This window comes from Apteryx rowi, unplaced genomic scaffold (genome assembly GCF_003343035.1).
Source record: "Apteryx rowi isolate R43461 unplaced genomic scaffold, aptRow1 scaffold_263, whole genome shotgun sequence".
NCBI classification, from domain to species: domain Eukaryota; kingdom Metazoa; phylum Chordata; class Aves; order Apterygiformes; family Apterygidae; genus Apteryx; species Apteryx rowi.
Genome location: NW_020449008.1, coordinates 884,909 through 912,442, shown reverse-complemented (window position 1 = coordinate 912,442; position 27,534 = coordinate 884,909). Strand labels below are relative to the sequence as shown.

The following is a 27,534-nucleotide window of genomic DNA, read 5'->3' as shown; positions in this document are numbered from 1 at the left end:
AGGAGATCTTATCAATGTGTACAAGTATCTGAAGGGAGGGTGTCGAGAGGATGGGACCAGACTCTTTTCAGTGGTGCCCAGAGACAGGACGCGAGGCAACGGGCACAAACTGAAACACAGACGCTTCCATCTGAACAGGAGGAAAAACTTCTTCACTGTGAGGGTGACAGAGCGCTGGAACAGGTTGCCCAGAGAGGTTGTGGAGTCTCCTTCTCTGGAGATATTCAAAACCCGCCTGGAYGCRATCCTGTGYAABRYGCTCYAGGTGMCCSTGCTTGAGCAGGGGTGTTGGACTAGATGATCTCCAGAGGTCCCTTCCAACCTCAGCGATTCTGTGAAAAGAGAACTAAAATTGGGGGGAATTACAAGCACACTTGTAACCCACATGCCTGCTGAAAGTTTTAGTGAAAGCTGAATAGCTTTCATGTTTAGTGGTTTCTTGAAAATACTTTGCACATGTCTTGYATGGCTGTAAAGCTGAATACTCAAAAGTGGACTACACATCAAAATTATCCTGAGAGATGTTTCTCTAACTTTCTTGAAGCCTAAAAGCATAAAGAATTTGCTACCTTTCTCAGATACTTCAAAAACAATTAACTATTCATCCAGTTCTGCAGAACAAACACCTTTCCTTAAAATCTGAAAAAATAACGGTAATTCTGCTTTTAAAAATTTTTCTTCTTTGACAAATAATTTCATTTTTAAGGCATGCTCATAGTGTTAACGATGAACTCTACATTCTTAAAAAACAAAGAAACAAACCCCAAATCAAGTTGTCACTAGTTAGTTTAGGTTTTTGGGAGAGAGAAGAGTGTGAATGTTAAATACTGAAGAAAAAAGGGTTTTCAGCATGTTATTTGTATATATTTATTCACTTTTAAGTTTTAAGATTTGTTAAAAAAAGAGTTTGCCTCCAAATAATTTTCAGGAACCTAAGGCCCCATTCATCAGAGCTGTTACGGTGAATGGTTTCCGCATCAGTATTGCTTTATTTACTATACTTGAAAGAATCCTAAAATAAGACTCTTACCAGAAAATAATGGATTCAAGCAAGAATGAATATAGGGCTACCTGCAGTAGCAGGGAGCAGTATTGGATAACTCACTAAATCCACTTTTAGTCTTAAGGCACAAATACAGCACTTGCTGCACAGCTGTTTTTCTGGAATAGTAAATTGCTATTATACATCAGAGCCAAGTTAAATGAACAAAGAATCCTCTCTTACTCCCAATAATAGATCAGAGAAAAATGCATAAATATCCTGCAACAAGCAAACATGAAGTAATCACTATCCACCAAATATTTCATTATCGATTTATTCTGTAAATGGATATAAAACCAAGAATATAAGGGGAAAAAATGGAAGGGAAATTAAATTAGTCATGAAAATTAGACATTCTGGAGTCTTAGCAACCCCTGCAACAATATATTCAACGGTCTAATTATACCATGTGTAAGAGCCTGCTTGCTTTCAACAAACTTACAGAAAAGAGGTATTCTACCTGGGAGCTTGAGAAATTATCCAGACCATTCTTAGCTCCCAAGGAGGTCAGCTACTTGTTATCTCTAAACAAATTAACTATATTGCAGCTTTAAACATCCCTAGGTTGGCTCCCTATGCTTGTCTTAAATGGAAAGTAGTTTAACCCAAATTCACAAGCTATTTTACCAAAGAGACTTATAGATTTGCTCTATGATTCCTTTGCTCTGCAGTCAGTGTCGCCGACCCTTTCTGCATTACACTCCCGTGGCCTGACCGCCTTGTGCCTTGCACGGCTGTGCCATCCTGGCATAAAGCTGAATAGCCAAGAGCAGGCTACGTACCTAAAGTTATCCTGAGAGACGGTTCTCCAGCTTTCTTGAAGTTTTAAAGTGTAAGGAATCTGCTGCCTTGCCAAGATATTTCAAAACCCAAGTATCCTTATTCTTTGAAAACTTTTGCTGATGTCTAAGACGCGCTACTATTTTAGTGCCGTTATAGCCGTTATACCTTGCGCTTCCGCAGCAAGCATTGAAACCAGCGCGTCCTTCCTTGGAGCGGCCTGAAACACAGCCGGAGCCTTAAGGCCCCGCTCGCTATTTTCGCCCGCGGACCAGCCCAGCCCAGCTGCGGCTTCTCGTCCCGGCAGTCACGGCAACGCGACGCAGAACACCCGGCCCCGGGCGGGCCTGCGCCCAAACACCCAAGGTCAAGCCCCGCCGCCGCAGCGGGAAGCGGAGGCCCGACAACTAACGGCACCCCGGGCCGGGCCGGGCCGGGCCGGGCCCCTCGCACCTCCCCGGGGAGCGGCCGTTACCGGCCCGGCAGCCCCGGGCGGCGCTGGGGCTGGGGCCCGGGGGGGGCGCCCCCACCCTCCCTACGCAGCGCCCCTCGGACGGGCCGGGGCGAGCGGCGGGGCCGCTGTCGCCGCCGCCGCTTCCCCCGGGCCGGGCCCGAAGGTCGCCGAGGAAGAGGGAAGGGCGCGGCCCCCGGCCGGTCCCGCTGCTGGGCGGGCGGGTGCCGCCCTGGGGGTCGCCCCCACGCGCGCACGCGCGGCGCGGCCTTACCCGGGCGTGCACGGTGCCCATGGCGGCGCGCGGCGGCGGGAGGAGGGCCGCTGAGGTTCAAGGCCGCAGCGCGGGGGCGGCCATGACAGCCCCTCGCCCCGGCCCCCATTGGCCGGAGGGGCGGGAAGAGGCGGGGCGAGAGGCASGCTCCCCAGATGTAGTCGGCTGGGAGCCAGGGTGTCCCGCCTCCCCGGCCCCCGCCCGGGAAAGGCGCGATGCGCGCGTGCGCAGCGGCGAAGGGCTCGCGCGGGGCGGGGCGGGGCCTTGCCTGTGCCGTGCTGCAGGGAAGAGAACGCTTGGGAGCAACAAGCCAGCGGAGAGCGGGGCGGATAAAAAAGGCCAGGAGGTTGAACAGGAGAAGCAGCGCTCGGCCCTTCCTGAAGGAGCAGTGAACACAGCAACACGACTCAGTAAGAAGGTACCGCCTAAAAGCATAATCAGATTTCACGTGCATCATCTCAGAGGATGCTAAGAGCCCACATGCTGCTGCACAGTGCAGGTCAGTAACCAGACTGAAGCACCTAGCTGCTGCCAGCCAACCTCAAGAAATAAACTGATGGTATAGTGTAAGGCATTCACGGTTGTGCCACTAGCTCATTGAATTTTATGAAGTCAGGCTGATTTTAATCAACCTATAGTCCATGGTACACTGAATTATTGTTCTAGGTAGCTAAGATATGAGACCTATTTTTTTCCCTCCAGACACAAATAAGAACTTTCTCTTCTCTGTTTTTGATATCCTTGCCTGATAGTCGTTTTAAGCATAAAGAGTTATTTGTAAACTGATACATTGCAAAGAAAGTAAGCTTTAATTTGTGACTTATGGATCCAGCTGTAGGATTAACAAGCATCTCTAAACTTAAGGCAGCAGCTTAAGTTACTATTTAAAATGCTACTTCACGATCATTAAATCCTTTAACTCTTCTGTAAAATTAAGGCATTCTGACTTAGGTTGTATTAGGTCATATACTCTAGGAAAGGGAAGGTAAGATTGAAAGAAGCATAGAGAAGAGTACAAGAATCAGGAGGGAAAGCTTAGCAAACTTAAAAGACCTTTGTTGTATTAAAATAGAATAAAAAGACTAATGGTTGTTGTGCAGAACTGAAGAAGTGGTTCAGGTTGATTCAGATGTAGTTAACAGAACGATTCCAGTACACAGAAAGGAAACATAACCTGGCATTCATGCTTAAATTCTAAAAGATAATGGTAAAACTAGCATTCAACAGAACATGGTAAAATGAGATCACAGAAAGTTTAAAGTTATAAATAAAGACAATTTAAACCAGATCTTGTATCTCTTAATTGTAGGTACAGTAACATTCCAACTTTTTGTGCAAATTTGAAGACACAAAACAAGAAACAAACAAAAGTGAGAGTTCAATAGCACCAGTCCATAATATGAAAATTGATAACCTGACACCTTCTCCAACACCCCCCAACATTTTAAAAGCTTGTCAGTGTTGTAAAATTTAGCACTTCAAGTTTAGGGAAATCACAGCTGAGGAACTGCTTAAAGGTTGGTCCAATTAGAAAAGCTAGGTTCTGCTATCTGAAAGACTTCTAGATATTCAAAGTTAACATTCTGCTCTGGAAAAAAAAACAATTCCTTCTCTTCCCTCTCCTGAGCATCACATATCCAATCACTTTTCCTTTTACAAGATACGTACTCTCAGTAAGCACATATCACATTTACAGACTCTTCCCCAGACTGTAGCTGAGTGGCACCAAATTCATATCCCTGCATGAAAAGCCTTCAAATGTTACACACTTGCCCCCAAACACATACACAAACTGAACATTAAAGCCATAGTAGTTTCCTTCTACCTTTTAAAAAAAATTGTATATGTCAAAGACAACATAACAAGACGTTAAGACAACAGTTAATCTTCACAGTTATTTACTTTTTCCAGTGTATTCATAGACTAATGCATTGTCCTTGATAAAACTACACTATACTTTGTAAGTGAAAGTGTTTAAAATCTTCATGACTCAATGTAGACATGATTTGGCTGATTTTCAACCATGATTTGAGACCTCTACACAGGTCTGGATATTACTGTTTCCAATTTAAATCTTACATGTTTGATTCTTCTGACAATCAGTATTGGAAAGCTTTCTTTGGGCTATCCTATCTTACTGAGACAGATGAGACCCTTTTTCCTCTTTTCAAGCATTAAGGAAGTAAAGGAAGGGGAGAAAAGCCCTGAATTTGGAAGGGAAGTCATCAACAATGACTGAGCGACAGTTAGAAGGAGGACCAAAATGCCATTCATCACTTGCAATACACTGATGTATTATGGTATGCCATTAAGCTTGATACTTCTCAAATTACTGTTTGCTAATCACAGCCACTATTTTACCTACTTTTCAACACTAATTCAAGAATTAAGCCCTTGTTAAGTATACAAAAGTCCTTTGAAATCACAGAAGCTGCACCTGTTTACGCTTCAGGTGAATCTGTCCCAGTTCTTTTGACCTTTTCCCTTGAAGTATTTGAGTAGAAGGAGCCATGGAAGAACTGCGAAGTGTATAGAATAACCTGGAATAATACTGTTCCTACAGTATCTCATGCAGGCAACTTTTTCATAAATGCAGCAATATGTTTAAACATAAGGCAAAGACACGGGAGGCCATTACAAAGCTCTTTCGTGTAGTCCCCTTTATGAAGTACAAGTCCAATTTCATTTAAGTGCCATAAAAATAATTGTAACAAATAATATTGTTAAGACTTCTACTTTTAAAATTCTCTTTGCTATCAATGTTTGTCTAACAAGCTGTTTAAAGAGTTTTTATGCTGGAAGTGGATTTATTTCCAGAGGAGACACTGTTAGTCTTACTACAATTCATTGTGCTGGTGATTTAAGAAAAGTGTAGTCTGTGACTTAGTATAGTAACCACCATTTTTATAATCCTTAGAACAGTAGAATTCCAAAGGCAGATTTGTCATGAAGCTGTAAACAAAGAGTTTTCCAAGACTTATTGGCAATAAACAAAGTGAGCTTTAATCCTTTAGGATTTGAATATCTCTGCCAAATTGGAATTTTGAAAGCTGTGGAAACTATTTCCAAACTAATATTCTGGAACGGTTTGGAAACTCTTCTCTGAGGAAGAGTCAAAATCTATTTCCAACCCAGATTCAGCAGAATTTGGGAGAAAATTAGGACAGGAATCCAAGTCTGAATGCTGCTTTATGTTAACAGAAGCATGTTTCATGGTTGAGTGCATGAAGTATGAAGAGTCCCAGAGCCAGGTTTCAAGGTCTGCAGAAGAGTGAAGCGTTTTAAGATGACAGTATGAAGAATGAAATTCCACAGTAGAAGGGACAGTCTGACATTTTCTTAGTGATGCATAGTTGTCTTTCCTGTTCAAAATAAATAAATAAAGATTAGTAGTATTTCAGTGACATTTCTATTACAGTTCGTATGTCAAACTTCGAATGAGGAGGAATACTAGAGGAAAAATGGTCAATAAAATGRTTAATTCTTAATGCATTTAATGAGTTCGGATAGGGCACAACAGGAATAGGATCTTGAAATGATCCTATCTAAAGGAAGGGCACCCTTGCCATTATGTGATGTCCTCAAAAGTAGGTATAGAATAGTTGCACTAAAAGTCAGTGCACTGTTCTGATAAGTCCAGAAGGGGAGACTTAGTGTGCACATTACCTCTTAAATTGTACTGATCTTCCCCAGCTATCCACTTGGAATATTTTGTTACTTATCAATCACAGCAATAAACCAACAAGTATAATCTCAACATTTACAAGTTAAGTAGTACAGATAGCTGTTCAGTTTTCCAAATGTAGTCCCTGCTCCTCACTTTACAACCAGCTAAATATCATCAACTGAAAGGCTGAACAAAACTCTCGTACACTAGAAAAAAAAGAAAATTAATCACCAGGTTTTTCATTCTTTTCCAATCTGAGAAACAGGAAACTGAAGTTATCACCAAGAATACCTAGCTTTTTCCTTCAAAGTTCTCTCTCCGGTCTTGTAATATTTTTGGAAAAAAAAAAATCCACCAAAAACCAAACTCTCCATGCACACACTTCAATGACGGTTTCCAACCTAAAGTTTAGAAGATACACAAGAAGATACCAGCCACTAGGCTGAGTTTCCTAAAAGTACTTCCAAACTGTAAACAGCTCAGTTTATGAAATTTGATTCCAAAAGAAGTTAGAAACAGGATCTGATGACATAAGGGGAAGGGAAAAAGAAAGGGGGGGAAGGGGACATTACTCTCTGCAAAAGCAGCGATAAGTTCTTGATGGATGCTGAAACAAAATTACAATGCCCATAAAGAGTCACCTATAGAATACAATGCAGGATTCCACATACAAAGCCTTAGGACCTAGCCATCTGAAGAGGGAATCCACTTAAGGAAAGGCTTCAGAAAACTTGAAAGTCCAACCACTTAAACAGCTCAGTGGGAGTTAATCACCTTTAAGGTATCATAAAAGTATGCTGCCAAAGCCACATGACCACCATGCCCTGTTTCATGGCCAAGATCTTGCTCTTTCCACAAAAACAGAAACAACAATTCTGGTTGATCATGACCCAGGGACAGAATAACCCCTATGAGAACTTAGAGCTAAGCCAGCTTTGTGATGTTCTCTTCTGAATGTCCACCCCAAATGAAGAGAGTCTCAAGACTGGTAAGGTTGGAATCCAAGTGACATGAAGCTGCTAAATAAGCATAAAAGCAGGAAGATGACTCTACCCACATTTATTGTGGAAAGGAGTCAGAAACATCAGTAAGGAAAGAAAGAAAAAAGGTCACAGGATGACATATGACATTAACTAACCGAAGAGGTGACACTAGGATGATAGTAGATGATACTAAAAACTCCTTTTCTGTTCAGACAGATGGCCTCAAAAGCATACCAAGGTTATACAGGAAAAGGCTGTAACTCATTTTAGAGAGGAAGAAGAGTGGCTGTTCATGTACAGGAATTAAATGCTTCCAAAGTCTCTGTACAACTCAATACTGTAAAAAATTATTTTAACAACCTAATATTAAAGTCACTGTTTAATGCTTCCAGAGAGGGAAGGAAACCTCAAGCCTCAAAATCATTAAGGTTTGAAGGTTTTCTCTAGCCAGAAACTTTCAGATTGACTACCTCCCACTTCTAAAGGATGGAGCCTAAGAATCAGATCTTTCAGGATGCCAGTCCAGAACCTGACAAAACTTCCTATAAGGAAGCAGAAACGGGCAAGTTCTTCTCAGACAGATGCGTCAGGCCTGCATTCCTGACTGGCTCAGTGTATAGCATTGCCAGGACAATGAAGAACATCATCTTTGATCTTCCTCATTATCTTTATTAATAACAAGAGGAAGACAAAACCCAAAGAACTCTTGGCTCAAACAACAGTAGGTTTTTTTTTTTTTTTTTAAACATACTCTATATCCAGAATATAGCAATGGGCTCACTGAAATAACTGCTGCAGCTTGCCGTCTCCAGTGCTACAGCTATTTCTTGGGAAGCTTTTGCGAAGCATTAAAGATTTCTCTGCAGTCCTAAAAGCTTTTCTGGCCAGTTTCTCTTCCCCTTTTCCTACCTCCTCCCCAGCAACTCCAGGAGTTGAGAGAGTCATTAGAAAAATTACTGTAAAATAGATCTGACCCACTCTACTGAAGTCTAGATTTCTAGTTTCTAAACCAAATCTTAAGAGTGTTCATATTTACGAGTATTTGGGCTGAGAGAGAATCTATGGCTCTTTGCTCATAGCACTGCTTTGATATGGCTATGCAACTCACTGTTTCAGACTGAAAGCCTTTTTTTTTTTTTTTTTAAACAAGAAAGTCTGCTGGTGCTGGTCACATTCAATTCACAGAAGTTTGTAGAGTTCTGCTCTGGGCAGATATCACACTCCCCAGCATAAGGTGAAATTGTGATGGTATTCACACTTGGTAAGTTCTCACCAATTCCTCCATCCACATAGCACTAGAAAGATTAACAGAAGTAAAAAGTCTGAAAGGCTTGGAGATAAGAGAAGAATAATGAAACTAGTTACAACCAGGTTACAGTAGGGGTTTATCTTCCACAGCAATACAAGTTCCTAGAAAATTTTTGTATTTATCTTACTTATTTTAATTCTTCCCAGCTATCTTACAAGTCTGCCCTTCCTACTCACTTTCATCTAGTTTTTACTGTTACAACCTTCTCTGTCCAGACTCTTAAAAACCTAGTCTTTCTCCCAAAGTTTTCCAGTTCCTACCTACCACATCTGATTTAGAACATCTGGGAGCAAGCTTCTCCTCCCTTCTTTTCTTCCTGATTGCTCCAGCTGCTGTGGAACAAAGCCAAAACAAGGTCTCTGTTCTCAGTTCAGTGCCAAAAAAAGCATAAACCTACCAGAAGGCAACAGCTCTTCACCTACCCCAAGCAGTCATTGGTCAATTAAAAACAAACAAACTCCAGACAATATACTTTAGGGAAAGAAAACAACAACAACAAAAACCTAAGGATTAGAAGCAGTGAAAACTGTTTTGTGTTATCCTTGAGAAAATTATTAAATCCTGTTTTAAGAGAGAAACTTACCAGTACTTGAAGCTTTGACTAAGAGAAAAAAAATCTCTAAGAATGCATCATTTGCATGCAGCAGCACACCAGCTTACCTGAATGCACAGAAGAGCTTGCTTTTAGCCCTGGAATAAACTRTACCAGCAATCTGACAAAGCTGTTCTTGCATCCATCGAACATCATCAGGAATGTCAGGAAACCAGTTTACGAACCTACAGTCAAAAACAAAACACGCACATTGTTTTGTAAGCAACAGAGCTCACATGAGGCATGTTCTTACATTTCCATGTCCAACCTCCAACAAAATAACAGTTTTCATCCTCCCCAAGTTAACTCCCCCAACAGACACAGTGTCCAGGTCCTCCCAACACCTCTAAATTTCCATCTGTCCCACTCATCTCCCTTCTACAAGCTAAGAAAAAGGGCAGTACATAGTACTGCGTCGGTGATCTACACCAATGCTGCGTGACTGACCAGTATGTACAGTTTACACTCAACTTTTAGGGAGCCTGAAAAAACTCGTCTCTGTGACCTCTCTGTGTTGGCTGGAACTTGTTAGTCAGCTTAAAGTTATGTGGGAGTCGAAGGAAGAACAGCAGGATGGAAGGATAAAAGGAAGGCAAAGACAGAACAACGTCACAAATGTATTGTTTTTCCTTACATAACGCTCTTAAGATAATTCAGCCCCACTGAAGGGGAAGAAGGGAGAAAAACTCACATAAAACTCCCGTTGAAACTCTCCACCCTCCAAAAAAGTGAAGTGGCATAGAAACAAGATATTTTACTGGAGTTTTATGTGGTTCCATTTATAGATTTTTTTTTTTTTTTAAACTTTTCCAAGATTTTCTATGGATATTACTATATACACTAATATAATCTATAGAAACAATAGATACTAATGACATCTGCTCTTCACAGACTGGAACACTCTTAAGCAAGCACTGAGTTTAGGGCTCATGGTACAGTGTAATTTGTCTTGTACAACAGTTAGAAACCTTATAAAATTAATTCCAATTTCAAGCATACAACTTTGAGTCAACCTGAACAAACCCGGTAAGAAAATTTACATAGTGAGTAAATCATTAGATTTCACTCCTGACTTCAAAAAGAAGGTACAACACAAGCACTACCTGGATGGAGTTCAAGTATCACTGAAGAATACAGTAGTTGTAAAGAATCTTTTCCTGGAAAACACACTTGAGGGTGCTTCTTTCTAGCAGTTAAAAGAAAGCTATTACTCATTAAGTGTAATGTTTTTAGAAGTCTTCAATACATTTGTTTTTCTAGCCTTAGACTACAGAGGTTTTTAGAAGGATGCATTATCTAGGTAGAAATGATGATCTTTGGATAGTTAGCACTTGAACTATAGAGCACTGGAGTGCCTGTAAAACTGAAAAAGCACTCAATGAGTAAGTTCTTAAAAGCGTAATTCAAAAAGATCCTTACCGTAAAACAACAGAATAAGCAGACTCCACTGGTAGCGTATATGGCAGCATCAGATATGACATCACCCGCATTGGGAAGAGTTTAGAGAACTGAGCATAGAATCCACTCTGTTCTTTACAAGCTTCTTGCAGTGCTAAAGGATAATCATTTTTCAAAAAGATGTTAGGCTATCTGAAAACAGTCCAAGTAACTCCAAGTGATTTGGTGATCATTAGTCCAGTCAATATTATCAAGTGTTACTGAATAAGGATCAGATAGAGAATAAAAATAATCTCAAGGCACTGTTATAGTAAACCTTTTCTAAGCTACTTTAAAATATGGGGAGTATTGACTCATCCTACAAGGACAAAAAGACATTCCACAGAACCTTTAAGCAGTAAGTCTCAGAAGTAGTTTATTATGAGAGACGTGAAGTTCATCTCCCCCAAAATAATTACGTACTTTAGATAGCATCCTCGTCTTGTCAGAGGCTACAAAACTCAAAGGAGTTTGCTAAAAGCCTAGAGTTCCACACATTCCAGTCGTTACATATTGTTTTCAGAGATTTCATATGTAAATTTTGTTCTCCTAGGTCACCGAAATCACAAATTTCAGATCTTGAAAATACCAGTCAGYATCTACAAAGAACTTAGTTAAAAGGGTTTTTTTGGTTTTGTTGTTGTTTTTAATCAGTAAGAGTACTGGTCTACTAACATCTTATTAAAAGGACAGAAAAAAAATCAGACAATTGGAAATCTACTGAAGCCTTGTTTAATAACAAAATGAAGGTAAACAGTGTTTGGATTTGAGATTCACCTTTGTCATGAAACAAAGGATCGTATAAAAATACTACGTATATACAAAGTATATCCACAAAACCAAACAAGAATTTTAGTTGTGACTATGATGTTGAGCAACTACTACTTCTTGTTTCAATTGTACCATTTCTGTAGCTAAATCAACACGTATATGTTCACATCTAATAACTATGTAAAGAACTTTTATGGGCTGAGCTAGTCTCTAATTTTACAGGGAGTTACAAGATTAAAGAAAAAAAAGCTTACTAGTTTTAAGCTAAGAACAAAGTGAAAAAAAAAAAATCACAGTTTGCCATTCAAAGTTATGTAAGATAGCCTGAAGAACATACCTTTACGAARTCTGGGAGGAAGACTCTCAAATATGCTCTTGTCTAAAGGCCATGGATTTTGCTTCAGCTGTTTATTAAGTACTTCAGCATTCAAAGTTTCTGCTCCATTAGTTTCTGATACAGTTTTCTTGTTCATATGGTCAACGCACTGCACAGCCTCCTGAGGACTTCTTTTTGTGAAGGACAAGGTGACATAAATTGAGTCACTCAGAATACCTGAAAGAGTCAAGAACTTCCACTTAGGGCAGGTTTGATCCACAGGGCTGCAGAATACCTTAGAAAGCCCTGTTCTGAGGGAACATTATCTATCCAATGTCAAATACCACAAATGTTTAATCATGATGAATACTTTTTTGCAGGTCTAGCTCTCATTATAAAACAGGTTCTAAAGAAAAGGAGAAAAAAAAAAGAATAATTAACTGAAACTGCACTGGATATATGCAGTCAGTTACCAAAGATGTTTTCTAGCAAGAATAAAAATAGTTTAAAAAGGAGGAAAACTGATTTTTATTTCTTTGAAAGAAAACACCTATAACACACATTAGACCAGTTTGGTAAATTTGAAATGGCAGTATCACATAAGTGATAGTTTGAGGCACTGTCACAATAGGGTGAGAAAAGGAAAATGAGTATGGTGAAATATCATTTTAAGATCTATCCAAAATACAGATCTACATCAACACAGGTTGTCTTGCAAAACTGATGTATTCCCATTAATAAAAGGCACTAATATTTACCATTCATACCTTAGAACCAAACACTAGATAATGAGCACGAAGTTACATATTCAGGAAGGGTATTCATACTCAGTTTCCAGAAAATCAATATGAAGTTATTTTTATATAAAGACTACAGAACTTAACTGGGATCCACACCTACATACAACAAGATCTCTTTCCTACTTACAAGTATTCCTAAAAGGCATAGAATTTAGCAGAAGTGTTCTAGATGGAAAACAAACACACACCCTCCTAGAGTTGAAACAGCTTAACAAGACGGGAGATGCATAATGAATGAAATTGGAAAGGCTATAGTTATCAYCGACTGAGCTTCAAGCAAGACAAACCTGTGACAGAATAAGAACAAAGGTGATCACAGGATCAGCAGTAAGAAAAGGAGGATTTCTGTACAATATGCACAGGATGTGGGGGAAGCACAAAGGAAGAGTGGCAAGGAATCTCAGATCCAGAGACAGATGGGAATGTGCACACAGGAATCTTGTGGGTGCAGTACAGAAGAAGAGTCCATCTTAGCACAGGCAACCTCAAATTAGAGGCTGATTTCTCTTTGTATAATCTGTGCTTTTAATCACCTGGTAACAATACCTAAAGCATTAAAAACTTAATATTTAATAATATTCCATTAAATATTTAAGAGTGTTACTAGAAATTCAAACTCTTAAGTAGAACAGTGACCTTCTTTAACAGTGAAGAAATTATTACAAGACAAGTTGAGTATTTATTTATAACAGAGTATTGGCAGTGAGCACATTAAGCTATGGCTGCATTACAGTACTGCAACCAATACTAACTGTAATATTACAAACATCACAGGGGACTATTTAGGGGACTGGAGCCTCTCTCTTATAAGGAAAGGCTGAGAGAGTTGGGCCTGTTTAGCCTGGAGAAGAGAAGACTGGGGGGATCTTATTTATACAAATATCTTAAGGGAGGGTGTCAAGAGGATGGGACCAGACTCTTTTCAGTGGTGCCCAGAGACAGGACGCGAGGCAACGGGCACAAACTGAAACACAGACACTTCCATCTGAACAGGAGGAAAAACTTCTTCACTGTGAGGGTGACAGAGCACTGGAACAGGCCGCCCAGAGAGGTTGTGGAGTCTCCTTCTCTGGAGATATTCAAAACCTGCCTGGACGTGATTCTGTGCAATGTGCTCTAGGTGACCTTGCTTGAGCAGGGCGGTTGGACTTAGACGATCTCCAGAGGTCCCTTCCAACCTCAACCATTCTGTGATTATGCTTGAAGTTCCATTCCTCTAACCTGACACAGTTTTATCTCCGGTTTGCTTCGGCACCAAGGGGTAAAGGAGCTAGGCATGTTTGACGTACGATTAATTTCACGCCAATAAGAAGTTACCAATTTTGAGAGAGACAAACAAGTTAAATGTTACTGTCCTGTTCATCTTTATGTTGATACAAAATATGTTACTGGGATCCAAAAGCAAAGCAGAACAACTTTCAATACTTCTTTCTAAACTTATCTGGATCCCAACAACTGCTACGGTCCTCTTCTTGTAAAATCTTTTATGATACAGACTAAGGATTTGTCTATAACTGATTTAATATCATTGTTAACAAGCTCCCAATTCTGAACTGTAAGGCTTCACCTACAAATTCACTTGTATGATATGAAAGAGGAGGTGATAAGAAGATACATACAGATTACACAGAAGTGGGAAACATTCGCCTATTCCTACCCTTCAAGATTAACCCCAAAGAAACTAATAACTTGAATTCCCTAGAAGTGGAATTCTTTGGTAATTTCACTTAACAATACCTTAATATGCACTTTATATATGTGACAAAAACCCAAACCTCACCTGTAAGTGCAATTTCTATGTGGCAGCACAAGTTAGTGCTCAGTTACTGTGGTAAATAGTTATTGCGACTATATGATTTCTATCTACTCAAATTCAGAAGGAGAGCTTAACTTTTCATGCTTTCATGCTAGCCCCTATTACCCCCACAACCCCCCCTTCCTTTTTTTTTAACCCAGGTTAATGTCACATCAATAATTAGCCACAAATGTAACATACCATTCTCTCTCAAAAATTTAAGAGCATCTGAGTATCCTTGCTCACAGATCTCTCCTAGTACCTGCAAGCACAGGATAAATGAGTCAGCCAAATAAAAGGTGATTCCACTTAAGACCAACATTTTACAGAACAAAAAACAGCCACGTGCATTTGCCCTCCATTCTTGTAAAAAAATTTTACATTAACAATTGCTGTAATACAACACAGATTCAAGTTAACACATCTGCTGTGACAATGTGTACACGAACTTGTCTTTCAACTGTCAAAGATACACTGAATTATTCATCTAAAAGGACAGTATTCTAACTGTATTAGGTTTGCAAGAATTTCCTCCCCTTTTGTTTCTTTGACTAGCCCTTGTGTCAGATGGAAGTAATAATGAAGCAGAGTGGCTTGGTGGAATATGCCAGTTCCCTTCTTCCTCCCAGTCCTTCCCATTTCCCAAAACTACGACAAGTTAGCTGTGCAATTCTCACGCTCCAGTTCAAACTTATGTCTTCCACATGAAAACATCTTTTACCAGATGTAACACCAGTTCACTTACTAATGTACATAACAGTCCTAGACAAAAAAAAAGAAAAAATATTTAAAGCCTACATAAATAGAATTCAACATTTTTTCTTCAAGGCTCAAAAAATTCTCATTTTAAAAATTCATCTACAGCAGTCAGAAACATTACTTCTCCTCTGTTATACATCCCAAGCCAACTGGCAAAATTTGTTCTCCTTTTCTTCAGCTTAATCAACTGCAGTTCAATGGTATTTTCCTCATCAGTTCTGCAATTAACAGTGCTCAAAGTTTAAAGGCAACTTGCCTGTGTCAAATATAAATTGATAGGTTTATAAAAAACCTGCAGCTTTAGATATTCTACCAAGTTCTGAAGCACCTGATTAGCAGATAGACATGAAAGTACTATAAACGCATAGTCATTAATCTACCAGTGTTGGTTTTACAATATAATCCTGTGCCAATTTCTAAATAAATAGAGAAAGCCAGTAGCAGAACATGTACTTTTAGTCTGAGAGACATGAAAAACAAGGAGAATGAAGAAAGACTATGAATAAAATAGAAATAAGGGAGATGTCACCAGAAAGTTTATATGGTAGAAAAAATACTAAGATTACTGTAGCTTTCTGCAAAAGCAAAGATTTATATGAAGAAATAGTTTATTATGAACTACATGAAGACAGCGCATTACCTTAGGTTCTGGTGGAAAGAGTGCTTGTGTTAAACGATACAGGTTCCCCAAACTAAGCTGAATGCTGGTGTTGGTCACATTCATTTCATGGAAGTTTGCAGAGTTCCCTTTTGGACAGATATCACACTCCCCAGCAAAAGGTGAAACTGTGATGGTATTCTTAGATTCATAGTGAGGTAAGTTGTCACTGATTCCTCCATCCACATAGCGCTACAAAGATTAGCAGAAGTAAAAAGAACACTGAAAATTTCTAACTAGTGGATTTCCCATTTAAGAATTAAATAGCATTTAAGGCTGTAATAAAACAGTATCTGCCTCTGCTCTTGGGCCAAACATTTACAGTAGTACAGTTTGTCCCTAATGACAGTTAAAAAAATTCCTACCTATAGTTCCATAGATAGCCTAAGAGTACTCTCCTCAGGATTTTCTGTTCATTTGTTTAAGAAAGAACAAGTCCATTTCAAGTAGCATAATCCTACATAACATACATTCTAACAAGTTAAGGGCTACCAGGGTACTTCTGTAGAAAGGAGGRAAAAAAAGTAAAAAAAAATTTACACTTGAAGCTAAAGTTGTTTGATATTAAACCATTCAAATAAAATAAGAGTTACTTAGAATTATTCTTCAAAACTTCTGATATAAAATTATCATAAATATTCGGACAGGAAGAAACCACAATTAAACATGAACAATGCTTTAGGACCCCTGACAACAGTCACGGCTATCTAATCTGCTTTGTGCAAGTTTAGAAGCTGCTTCAGGTTATGCTTTTATCCCCTTTGTGTTCAACTACCCATTTCTGTAGTTTTAGTGCATCACCATCTCAGACATTTTAAAATCCAGGGACTGAAGAATTTTACATTGGGGTAATAGATCTGTGGTGCAGCTGATCTAGCTGCTATGACCAAAGACAACTCATCCAGTCACTGACAGAAACCTTCTCTCCAGCTGTACCAATTTTAGCCAGTTTATTCTGACAGTGGCAAAAGACCACTCCTCAYTACCAGCTTTACTCTTTAGTGGCTGCAGTTTCCTCCTTCCAGATTAGGCATTCCTGACTAGAACCTGCAGGTCCTTGTGAAATAAAATGTTTTGAACAGGAGCAGCCTGGATTATCAATTTTGTCTGGCACTCTGAGGAACAAATTAGGAAGAGCACAGCTCAGAGCAATTTATCCAACAGACTCTTCCAGAGCAGCCTGTTCCCACCTGTCAGCATTCCTGGGCACTCTTCTGACCAGCAGTGGGCAGCTGCTGCTGACAAACCTACTACAGTTGTGTAATGCGACACAAACATAGAATAGTTGAGGTTGGAAGGGGCCTCTGGAGATGACCTGGTCCAACACCCCGCTCAAGCAGCATCACCTAGAGCAGGTTGCCCAGGACCATGTCCAGTTGGGTTTCAAATATCTCCAAGGACAGAAACTCCACAGTCTCTCTGGGTAACCTGTTCCAGTGTTCAATCACCCTCATAATGAAAAAGCTTTATCTTATGTTCAGACAGAATTTTCTGTGTTTCGGTTTGTACTCATTGCCTCTTGTCCTGTCACAGGGCACCACTGAGAAGTCTGTCTTCCTTACACCATCCCATCAGATATTTACATACATTGATAAGACTCCCACTGAGCCTTCTTGTCTCCAGGCTAAACAGTCCTGTCACACTGTCATATACAGGCATTCAGCAAGTGCTTTATGGAAGTACCAAGTACAGCACAACAGGTTTGGCCAAGAAGTAGAGGAGCCATAGCATGCAGCCCTCTCCTGAAATTATTAGAAGGTGGAAGTGCACAGCCAATGTATCTGGGTAACTGCTCTACATAGTTAAGCAGTTTAAACTTCTTTTGCTGTTTCTGTCCATCAGTTCCCCCTTATAATTTTTGAATCTAAAACCACTGCCATGTTTGAAGCAGTAATTAAACACCCACAAACTTTACAATTAGCAGTCAGATAAAGGAGAGACCCTCAAATTGATCCCTGTTTTCCAACCCAGTGAGGGAAAGACAGGGAGCTCTCAGTCGCTCTGCTTGATAACAGCACAGTAGCCAGGCTGGGCATACAGCCCATGACACATCACAACATGACTGTTTCTTACTAATGGCAGGAGGGAGAAAGGAGAGGGGGAGGAAGAAGAGAGAATTGTCACGTCGGAGAAAGACCTCAAATTCACAGGAAATCAGCCTTTGCTAGCTCGACTGCTTACAGAATAACTGGCCTAAAACTGAACTGCAAGTGTTTTATATGACAGATAAACATTTTCAGACAAAAAACACCTGTTTTGCTTTTGCTTATATTTACTGTGTTATTGTATAAAATGCAATGTGCTCAGGAAGAAATTGCTCTAAAAACACTCTGAATTTTATTTTTTGTAGTAAATGCATGCAATTCAAGAGCAGTGCCCTATGCTGTTATGTATTACTAGCATTGTCCAACTATTCAGAGTTACCCTCAGATCTTGRTTTTAAAGCATAAATGAAGTACCAAGCCAGTTAACAGCAAGATGCTGCCATACTACAAAGTTTAAATACCTGACATTCTGCTATGTTTAAACCCTACAAGAGTCATTCCAAGCGTATGCAAGTGTGGTATTCTTACCAAGTTATGACAAAAAACCCCCACAAAACCTGCAGTATTTTCTCAGCCTCCTATACACTAAAATCATATGACAATCATTGCAAAGGTCAAACGGATGTAGCAAATCCTTTCTCCTTTCCTCAAAACATGAACAAATACAGCATCACTTGTATGTTTCTGTAGTCTGAACTAAGCCTTTTAAAATAACATTGTTGTCTGGCGACAAGAACTCAATAGGCAGATCAGCCTGGATCCACCTAAACCTTGGATTGAGTCCAATGTCCTGTTTTCATAACACCTTTAATCTGAAAGAGTTTAAAGGGGCATACAAGATTTAGAAACGCAAATAAAGAAAAATCTTTATACAGTTCTAGTCATTTCTGGTTTTAATTTTAGCATGAAGAAGAAAATACATTTCATGGCTATCCTTGACCTTTTTGCACTTCCAATCAGCCTTGAGAACAGCCTGTAATAAGCCAATATTAAGGTTGCTTTTGAATTTTACTTCAATACTTTTCCCTTTTTCTTGCCTAAGGAGCACCAAAGTTGGAAGGAAAGCAAAAGTAAATTAATGCAACATCATAACAAAAAGTAATTAATGCTACTGCCTTGACATGACATGCAGATAGGCTTCCAGACCTGTTATTCAGAATACCTGCAACATATTACACTGTTTAAGTTTTCTGCAAGATGTTGCCCTTTTAATGGGAGAGCAGGTAAAACCCAGTATAGTAATGAAGTATTAAGAGGTTTTGTAACCAGTAATTCCTGGTAAGCAATGGAAGACACTATCACATTGATACTTCACCTTTAAGAAATAACCTTTCTTACACTGAATACAAAGGACAATAGCAGAAGACATTAAAAGGCTGATTTATATCTAACTGAATATGGAACTTTAATCCAGTTTTAAGGCAGACCTATCTACTGCAAAAATACACAGATATACAATATAGTCTCTTACAAGATTTTTTTTAATTGAACAAGTATTTAAGTTACCCTTTGTATAAATTTATGCTGGTGAAGAAGCACCACTATCTCTGTCTTACTTAAACATCCATCCTTAAAATCTCTCACTATTTTGCTAGCTTAGACTACCTTCTTTTAATTACTGCATCAGTAATTAGAGAAATTTAAGGGGGCATGTGTGCATTTCAGGGTGGGGAAGAAGTGTATAGAACAGATTTTCTATTTCCAACACATACAGTGTTCCCTTATCCTTTTGAAAGGCTGTAATATACAGCTGCAGTACTAAAAGCTCTGATAAACGTATTAATTTTATACTAGGAAAACAAAAAAAAGCAAGCACACTGTCTTTCAAATTTGTAGAATAGCTAGAGCTACTTTTAGATCTTAACAATAGAATAGAGACTTACCACACCTCTAAATGATGGTGGAATTAGGCCACAATAAATAGGAACAAATGAACTACAGATTAAAGCCTGTGAAGAAATGAGACCATATAAATTAAAGGGTAACCGTTCTATTATTGAAGTATCATCTATCTATGCTTTCCCATTTAAAAACTAATGGTCTTGAGAAAACACACTGTCAACATAACATTAATTCAAAAATGAACTCTGGAACTGTTTCAGATCTACACCTCTCTTCCCTGTCCCAAAATACTCCATTCTAGCACTTCACAGTATTATCTTCAGATGTTAGCAAAAACTGATCAAGCAAATAAAAACCTAAGTGTCTTTTAAATAGAAAGCAAAAAAAAAAGTTAATATCAATCATTATTTTAACATGGGGTAGGGTATTCCATTTTTTTTTTTTTTTAATATATAACCACACTCCATCTGAGTAAAAACAGATGAGACTCACTAAAAGACCATTTTAAGTAATGCTAATTAGCATGTCATTACAAAGGAGAAGTTCATAATCATTCCCTCAAGCTATACATTTTTTGAGTAACTAAAGTAACTAACTGGGGACACAGATCTTGGAACTCTGGGATCATATCACACTATCTTTTCTACTGATATTAAGAGTCTTAAAAACTATTTTTGATTGTTTCCTGATCGTTGTTCTTATAAGAATAACCTTAAAAATTATTTTATTCATAAAGATATAGTTTCATTACATATACAGCACATTAAAGGAGAAGTTTACCCTTTATAAAATTGAACCCTCACACCTACTCACTGACAGTTCACAGAGATATGTTAGCTGGGAAAACTAGTAAGTGAATCCAGCATAATGAAGCTTATCTTTAAAATACTGTGAAAGTCACAATATTCTAAAGTGTTTAAAAAGAAAATCCAATGGATGATAGTAAACAGACTTAAGATGACAGAATCTTTAAAAAGTTGTCATATACTGATATTGGAAATAAACATACCTGGACAACTTCTTCTTTAGAGTTAAAATTAGATATCAATGCGTTTTTACCATCTGACACTCTGGTTAGTGAAATGCACAGCCGGCCTGATGACAACTGATGAGTGTTTTCTGGAAGATTTCTCATTAGTCCATCTCTTATTATCTTTATCACATTAAAGGAAGGATGAAGGGGACCAAGATTTCGCTTTCTAGCTTCTTTAGCTAATGCTAGAACATCTGCACAAGCTTCGGCTGAAAGTAAAAAGCACATCATTAAGAACAGAAGACACTTCAGAGTGTCTTTAGACATTCTTAGACATTACTTTAGAAACAAAACAAAAAAACCTACACACTCCCAGTATGAGAACATCTCTAGAGCTCCAGTTTTTCTCTCCGATTACCAGCATAAAAATTCAAAAACTTTTTAACAGATTAAGAAACAAAACAAAAACCTTTAGATTTTCAAGCAGTTAGAACTCATTTTGGTGAAGATCCAGCCACTAAGTTGCTTACTTAAATTCATATGCTTATGATACATATATGTGACTGTAGGTGTAAAATATCTATATAAGATGCTTTCATTATCAAGCATTAATTCCAGAAGCATGTTCTTTAAGGAAAAAGATGAATAACCTCCAAAAGCATGAATCATCCATGCATGAATGTGTTCCATATGCAACATCCAAGAAACCTACAGCGTATAATAAACAGATTTAAGGCCCACAATATCTCTACTGAAGAAGCAAAGCACTTGGGTTTATCACAACTAGTGACACTTGTTGGATTTTAACCAACCTTAGGTTTTCAAGGCACTGTAGGATATACTCATCTTCATTTATATATAACCACAATAAAGGAAACAGACATTAAATAGGAACTTATTATGGTAGGGAACTTTAAGAAGAATATCCGTAACTTTTTTATGGGGGTGGGTGTGGGAGGAGAAGAGGGTGTTTTTGTTTTTTTGTTTCTTTTAAGTAGCATTCAGGGAACAAGGAAGAGGTCTAACACCTCTCACCCAAGTTTTCACATATATAGGTCTTTGATTATATGTTTGTTACAAATTGAGGGGAAAAAATTCGCTCCAGTTATATCATCATTAGCTTTAGGAGCTAGATCAAACCACTACAGAATAAATGGTTGTTCAGAATAGTTTAATTGCTCTTCAGGAACACCCAAACCATTTTAACAACCACACACCTAGTCAAAGTTAAGAATAACATCTCATCCACCTGCAATGTTTTGTTTAAATATTTAAAATTACTTTATCTCATCTCTCCAGGACATACTTTGGGGATATTGCCTAATAAACAGGTCTGCTTGATGGGGGAGCAGGGAGAGGGAAGGAAGGTCAAAGTAACAGGTCATTATCCAGACCGATATGCTGCAAGGTCATCCAAAAATATGTTCAGAACTTGCATATTTTAACTTACATAGCTGATTTCTAGAATAAATAGGATTCAGCTTACCAAACTAAACATGAACTAGTGGCACTGCACTGGAAATGACTTTGCTTAAACCTGGGAGTTGGGATTAATTTCTCAAAATACTATCTTTCTACAATGTTATTTTTTACTTAAGTGGCATTATCTAAAACTTTCTTTTCTTCCCTCACTTAACCAACATTCTGTGTTTAAAAGAGTATCTCCAAATAAATCCAAGGTATCAGACACGCTCCATTTTCACCATATAGGATTTTTTTCATTCTACCCTTGAGGAGTGAAGTCTTGGGCCATGACTACACTGACACCAATGGCCTCATCCTGCTTCCCACCCCAGAAAACAAAAAATTTAGATGCAGTTCACTGTTCAAGATCAAATATATATTTATGCTAGTAAAACATATTTTATGTATAGCTGAAAAAAAGGCACAAGTCACATTCTAGTAAGTGAAAAAGTTATTTTCAAAAGCAGCTACATAGACAATTCTAGCAATTCTRTTACTGTGCATTCAGATACAAGTCTTTTATATATTTTTTAATATATATAAAATAATTTAGCAATGTTCAATCTTCTCAAATGTCTAAAGATATAAATCAGGCCCATCTCAGAATTTTCAGGTGTTTGAGATATTAAATTACCAGAACTCTGGCCAGGAACAGCAGTCTTACTAAATACAGGATTTTCTTTTTGCAAAAATAAGTATATTTTTGAAAACTTCTGCACCAGCTACATAAGTTGCAGTCACTAGAAAACAGAACAAGAAACACTCAGTACATGGACACCTGACCAAACAAAACACACTGTCTCAGTTCCCTGCCAAAATTTAACCCTGTTTTTCTGGCTAGAATCCTTTGAAATTTAAGGGCAAGGTATGCTTAAGTATGAAACATGTTAACAACTTCACTCATCTGCACTGCAGTCCTATTTCTAAACAAAAGGAAATAAAGTAGGCCAACGTCCTCTACCTCTCCTGTGGTATGACTATTTATCTCCCTGTAAACAAAGTCAGGCAAGTATCAGTTCACTTTATTTACCCAATTAAATAGCTACAAAACTGATGACCTCTAACAACTTAGATTTGAACTTCCCTTCTATCAACTTCCTTTCAGAAAATAACTGCCTATCAAAGTGAGGTCTGATTTCACATCTGTTCCACACATAAGAATTTCTACTTCTCCCTCTCCTGTACTTCTAAAATCTAAAACTCAGGAGAAAAAAAAAATTTGGAATTACATGTAAGGTTTCCTTTGGGGAAAAAAGTTTTTTAAAAAAATTCAAGTCTGCATATTTTGTTTATTGTAATCTATTCTAAATATTAGAAGTATTCTCAAGCAGGAAAAAAAATGTTGTGTTCTTTGAGAGTATGTGACGTTACAACACTGAGAATTTAAAGCTTTATTAATTCAACAGTTGAAAGTATTCCACCTTCCTTTGCTTCTCCCTCCTCCACTCAACAGGACCAAAACAAAGAGTTACAACTAAGAGGGGTCTATTTGGAAATGGAATTTTGCCCTTCCATAGCAACGGAAAGGGACTGAGGGCTAGAGCTCAAGTCAGAGCAGAATTTTAGGCAGACCTTGGCAAATCTGTTTTATTTCTTGAAACACAACAGAGCTAAAGAGATTAATGTTCGCACTAAACTATTAGGTTTTCCATAGAATAAAACCTTAAGTTATATTTATCCCCACCACACACCCTTGTGCTTTTCAGTGTGACTTTAGAATGGATGAGCGCAGCACCAAAAAAATATCTTATCTCCCAGACATCTATAGGGAAGAGTGTATCTTAACAGTTTGAGTTTGGAGTAGCCTGGAACACGCATCATCCTCAAAAGAATGGCCACCTCTAAGCTTCTCCCTTCCCCTTCTCCTGAACTGAATGAAGGAAGTGTCTTCTTCCATCTAGAAAAGCACAATTTCTTTCTACTCAATGGCTAAAGTTCACATGAAGTCAAACCTGGAATTCTAGGCAGTGTAAGTTTACCCATCCAACAGGTAAGGAGAAGCACAAAAAAAGTGCTTTGCTTAAAACATCTAGCTACAAACCTCGAATAGATGAAATACTTAAGTCAATTTTAGTTAAAAAAATCTATACATATATATACATACATATGCACAATTTTGTGGGAGAAAAAAAATAAACTAAAAACTTTCTTCATGAAAAACATGAGATGAGACTCATGACCACAACTGTAGACTTAAGAAAATAACAAATACTGAATATTAATTATATCAATGTAAAGGAGTTGTACAATACCCAGGAACTAATGAAATATATCAAATTATTATACCACATAATGTTTCTTTAGAGCTTATTTATGATCCTCTGCTTTTATAAAAGTATTCTACTAACTCATAGAAAACTAACAGATAAAAAGATATGGACTTAACATGGGAATACCTTCTTTCTTTGATGACTTTACAATGATTCACAGGTTTCAGGAAGCAGCTGGTTTAAAAATCTCTTCTAACAGAGAAATAATTACAAGTTTTGCCCCCCCCTTTTCTTTTTCTAAGTTTCCAGAAGGAAAGCATTTGCCCATAAAATACAATATTTTGGGTAGTGATCACACACTCACTAGTAAATCTATTATTTACAGAAAAGCAAAAATCCCAGCTGGCATATAGAGAAAGAGTTGGAGTAATTTGAAGTCTGCAGACTTATTTAAAATTCTGAAAACTTAAAAAGCTGTTCATGTCACATACTCTCAGGTAAACAATATATACTTTTTCTGCTTAAGAAAACTTTGAATATTTAAAGCAGCTTCCAAGTCTTCTTAAATCATCTACAATTATTTAAGTCTAAAACTGGCTATATACTAAACAGTTACGATAGCTAAATATGCTTTAAAAGCCCGTATTAGGCTCATAATGACTCAAATAAGTGTATTATTTTAGTACATTTTAATAAACTCAAATTAAAAAGTCTAAGCAGTACAGACTTATTCCTAATGCTTTGAAGAAATTAAGAAAGCAAAGTGATAGAGATCAGTGGCTATGCAGCAGGGACTAGCATTTGACAGCATTACTCTCTTGCAGGTACAGAGAACTTTTCTTCATCTCATTTTAGTCAATGAGTAGTTCACTCAGAAGTTAAAAACAAACAAAACACTCCCTAAATTCGAAATAAGCTGTGTATTTTTCTCTCCTGATCAATGAATAAAGTAAAATCTGAATTTACAAGATCCTCTAGTTCTAAATCTGTCACGGGCACTGTGAAGAAAAACAATCAGTTTGAGTCACTAACTAGCCAAGCCTTTGTTCAGTGGATCTGTTTGATTTATAAGGCAAATCATTTCTATGTTTCTACACATATCTTGTACTCTGTTTTAACTATTCTAGTCACTGTCCTAAACGGCTGCATATTTTACTTGTATCAAACTGCTTTAATGCCTAACATGTCTAATTTATTAGATAAATGTATACTCTGGTTCTCTCAAGTCCTAAATAGGTGAAAGTAAGGTATACTTTTCCTATTGCTAGACAATAAATGCTTATTTCACCACAGAGACTATATTTAGTTCAAAAGTGACATCTTTCATAAAAAAAAAGTATAAATACAAAGCAAGATTAAATCTATTACCTAAACTATGATTAAAATCAATGATTTAAATCAATTCATTCTGTTTCTAATCATAGACCTAAGTGACCTATGGAATATACACTGTGCACAGATTAAAGAGGAAAAGCATGTTAAAGCTAACCTAAGCCCTAACTTTAACTCTCTAAACCCTACCCCAAGAAAGGAGAAGCTTTAGAGAAAGCAACTTAAAGCTAACTGAGACTGGGTGTGCAAAGATGACTACAGAAGAGATGCATTTATTATTTCTCAATGAAGCATAAGCATCTTATCTCAAACTGACAGCGTTAGTTTGCCTGCTTTGAAGGGTAAGATTCAGCCATTTCCTGCTCTCCCTACAGTTTTCAATTCCTCTACTTTGCATGTAAGTAAGAGCAATCAATWGTCATCAACCCAGTCTTGTAATCCTGAAGCCAGGAGGAAGGAGAGCTCCTCGTATGGACACACATATCTATCTTTGTACCTGGTAGTAAACCCAGAACATTTGACTACACAAGCGTTGAAATTTGGTGAGGTACAGTACTGACAAAATCACGTCTTGAGCCTGCAAGGTTGCTAAATATCCATCCAAGCTCAAGGCATACTAACTTCACCACCTGTCTCTTCCTCTCCCTTAAGCAGACACTCGTGTTTTACTCAGGCGTAAGACGGGCACGGGATAAGGATGAAACATAAGCAAATAAAAAAAAAAGTCCAGCAGCTACAGCCTAAGACCATGCCACCCTCTCAAGCGTAACTTCAGAAAAAAAGTCACGTTCTCCATTACGGCGGTAGTTTGAAAGCAAAGAAAAACAAAAATACCGGTCATCCCTGCAGCCGCCTCAGCCCAACACACACCAGCGCCGCAACCGTCACCCTCCCGCGCTCGCGCTCCCCTCACGCAGCAGTAACCACCGCAACCGTCGCCCCCCCGCGCTCGCGCTCCCCTCACACAGCAACCGCCGCCCGCAGCTCCCGCCGGAGGAGGAGGAAGAGGAGGGCGAGGCCGCTCACCCAGAGAGCCGCCGCCGACGAGTACGGCGCCGGCCAGCGCCCCGGCTGAGGCCCCGTAGATGTGCCGGGCGTCGCGGATGATGTGCGGGGCGTGCTCCTGCAGGCAGGTGGCCGCGCCGATGTGGTAAACGCCCAGGAAGCCGCAGCCGGCGAAGGAGACGCTCCAGCCGTGCTCGCGGTCCAGCATCGTCGCCGGCGGGGGGGGGAGGAGGCGAAGCGCCCGCGCGAGGGCGCGGCGCGGGCCGACGGGCGGAGGGAAGAGCGGAGCTGCCGCAGGTCGCGGGCGAGGTGCGCCAGCCGCTGCCGGCCAACCGACCGACGTCGCGACAGCGGCGCAGGCCGTTCGGCCGCTTACATGTCGGCCACGCCCAGCACCGCGAGCGTGCGAATGAGCCAATCCCACGAAGCCGCTGGCCACGCCCCCTCCCGCGTTGTGACGGCACAAGGCGCCCCAACCAATCGAAGGGGAGATGCAAACGAGACCCCTCCCCCGGGAAAGCCGCGGGGCTCGGTCGGGCAGGGGGCGCGGAGCGGCAGCGGCAGCGGCGGCGGGGTCGGCTAGGCTGGTGGCGCGGCCGCAGCGGCGCGGGGCTGCGCGCACCCGCAGCCGCCGGGAGGCTCTGGGGAAGGGCCCTGGCGGCGGGCCCAGGCCTCAGCGCGCTCCCGCGGCCCCGGAGCGGCCCCAGGGGCTCCCCCCGGTGCAGCCCGCGCTCGGTTAGAGGAATTTCTGACAACAGTGTTGCGATAACACTAAAATACATCCTTTAGTCGTATAGTAATACATAAAGGTAATATTGACTTTTGCATTTTACTTGTTTAGTGGTGACTGGCTGCTTAGACTTACACCTTAGACTGGAAAACACTCTACCACATGTAGCCCACACATGCTGTGAAAACAGGAAAGTGCATATTTAGCAATTATCCTGATTATCCAAGGCTATCCGAGGTTTAAAAAGTAATCCTGTAATAAACTTCATAAAGAGAAGAAATTTCATGACACTACAATGC

The 27,534-nt window shown here is 39.4% G+C and overlaps 2 protein-coding genes across 3 annotated transcripts in view; both read right to left on the bottom strand.

Annotated features, from left to right (window-relative positions):
- Nucleotides 1-2,669, bottom strand: part of SAMM50 (SAMM50 sorting and assembly machinery component) — a 21,151-nt gene extending 18,482 nt beyond the window's left edge. The window contains exon 1 of the mRNA XM_026067828.1: nt 2,548-2,669. Within this exon, the coding sequence (XP_025923613.1) occupies nt 2,548-2,568 (21 nt within the window). The 5' untranslated portion in view covers nt 2,569-2,669. The remainder of the gene's footprint in view (nt 1-2,547) is intronic.
- A 664-nt stretch (nt 2,670-3,333) lies between these two features.
- LOC112967076 (patatin-like phospholipase domain-containing protein 2) lies at nt 3,334-26,815 on the bottom strand. Of its 2 annotated transcripts, XM_026067826.1 has the most exons (10): nt 26,527-26,815; nt 20,531-20,763; nt 19,563-19,628; nt 15,617-15,826; nt 14,419-14,479; nt 11,644-11,859; nt 10,518-10,650; nt 9,167-9,283; nt 8,234-8,492; nt 5,868-5,909 (listed from the first exon to the last, which is right to left on the bottom strand). In XM_026067826.1, exons 1-9 carry the CDS (start codon nt 26,711-26,713, stop codon nt 8,450-8,452), a joined length of 1,266 nt encoding a protein of 421 aa, XP_025923611.1. In that variant the 5' UTR covers nt 26,714-26,815; the 3' UTR covers nt 5,868-5,909; nt 8,234-8,449. The 2 variants fall into 2 exon arrangements, with proteins under 2 accessions (XP_025923610.1, XP_025923611.1); XM_026067825.1 differs by lacking the exon at nt 8,234-8,492 and having other exon boundaries at nt 3,334-5,909; nt 26,527-26,811.
- Nucleotides 26,816-27,534: the final 719 nt, after the last annotated feature.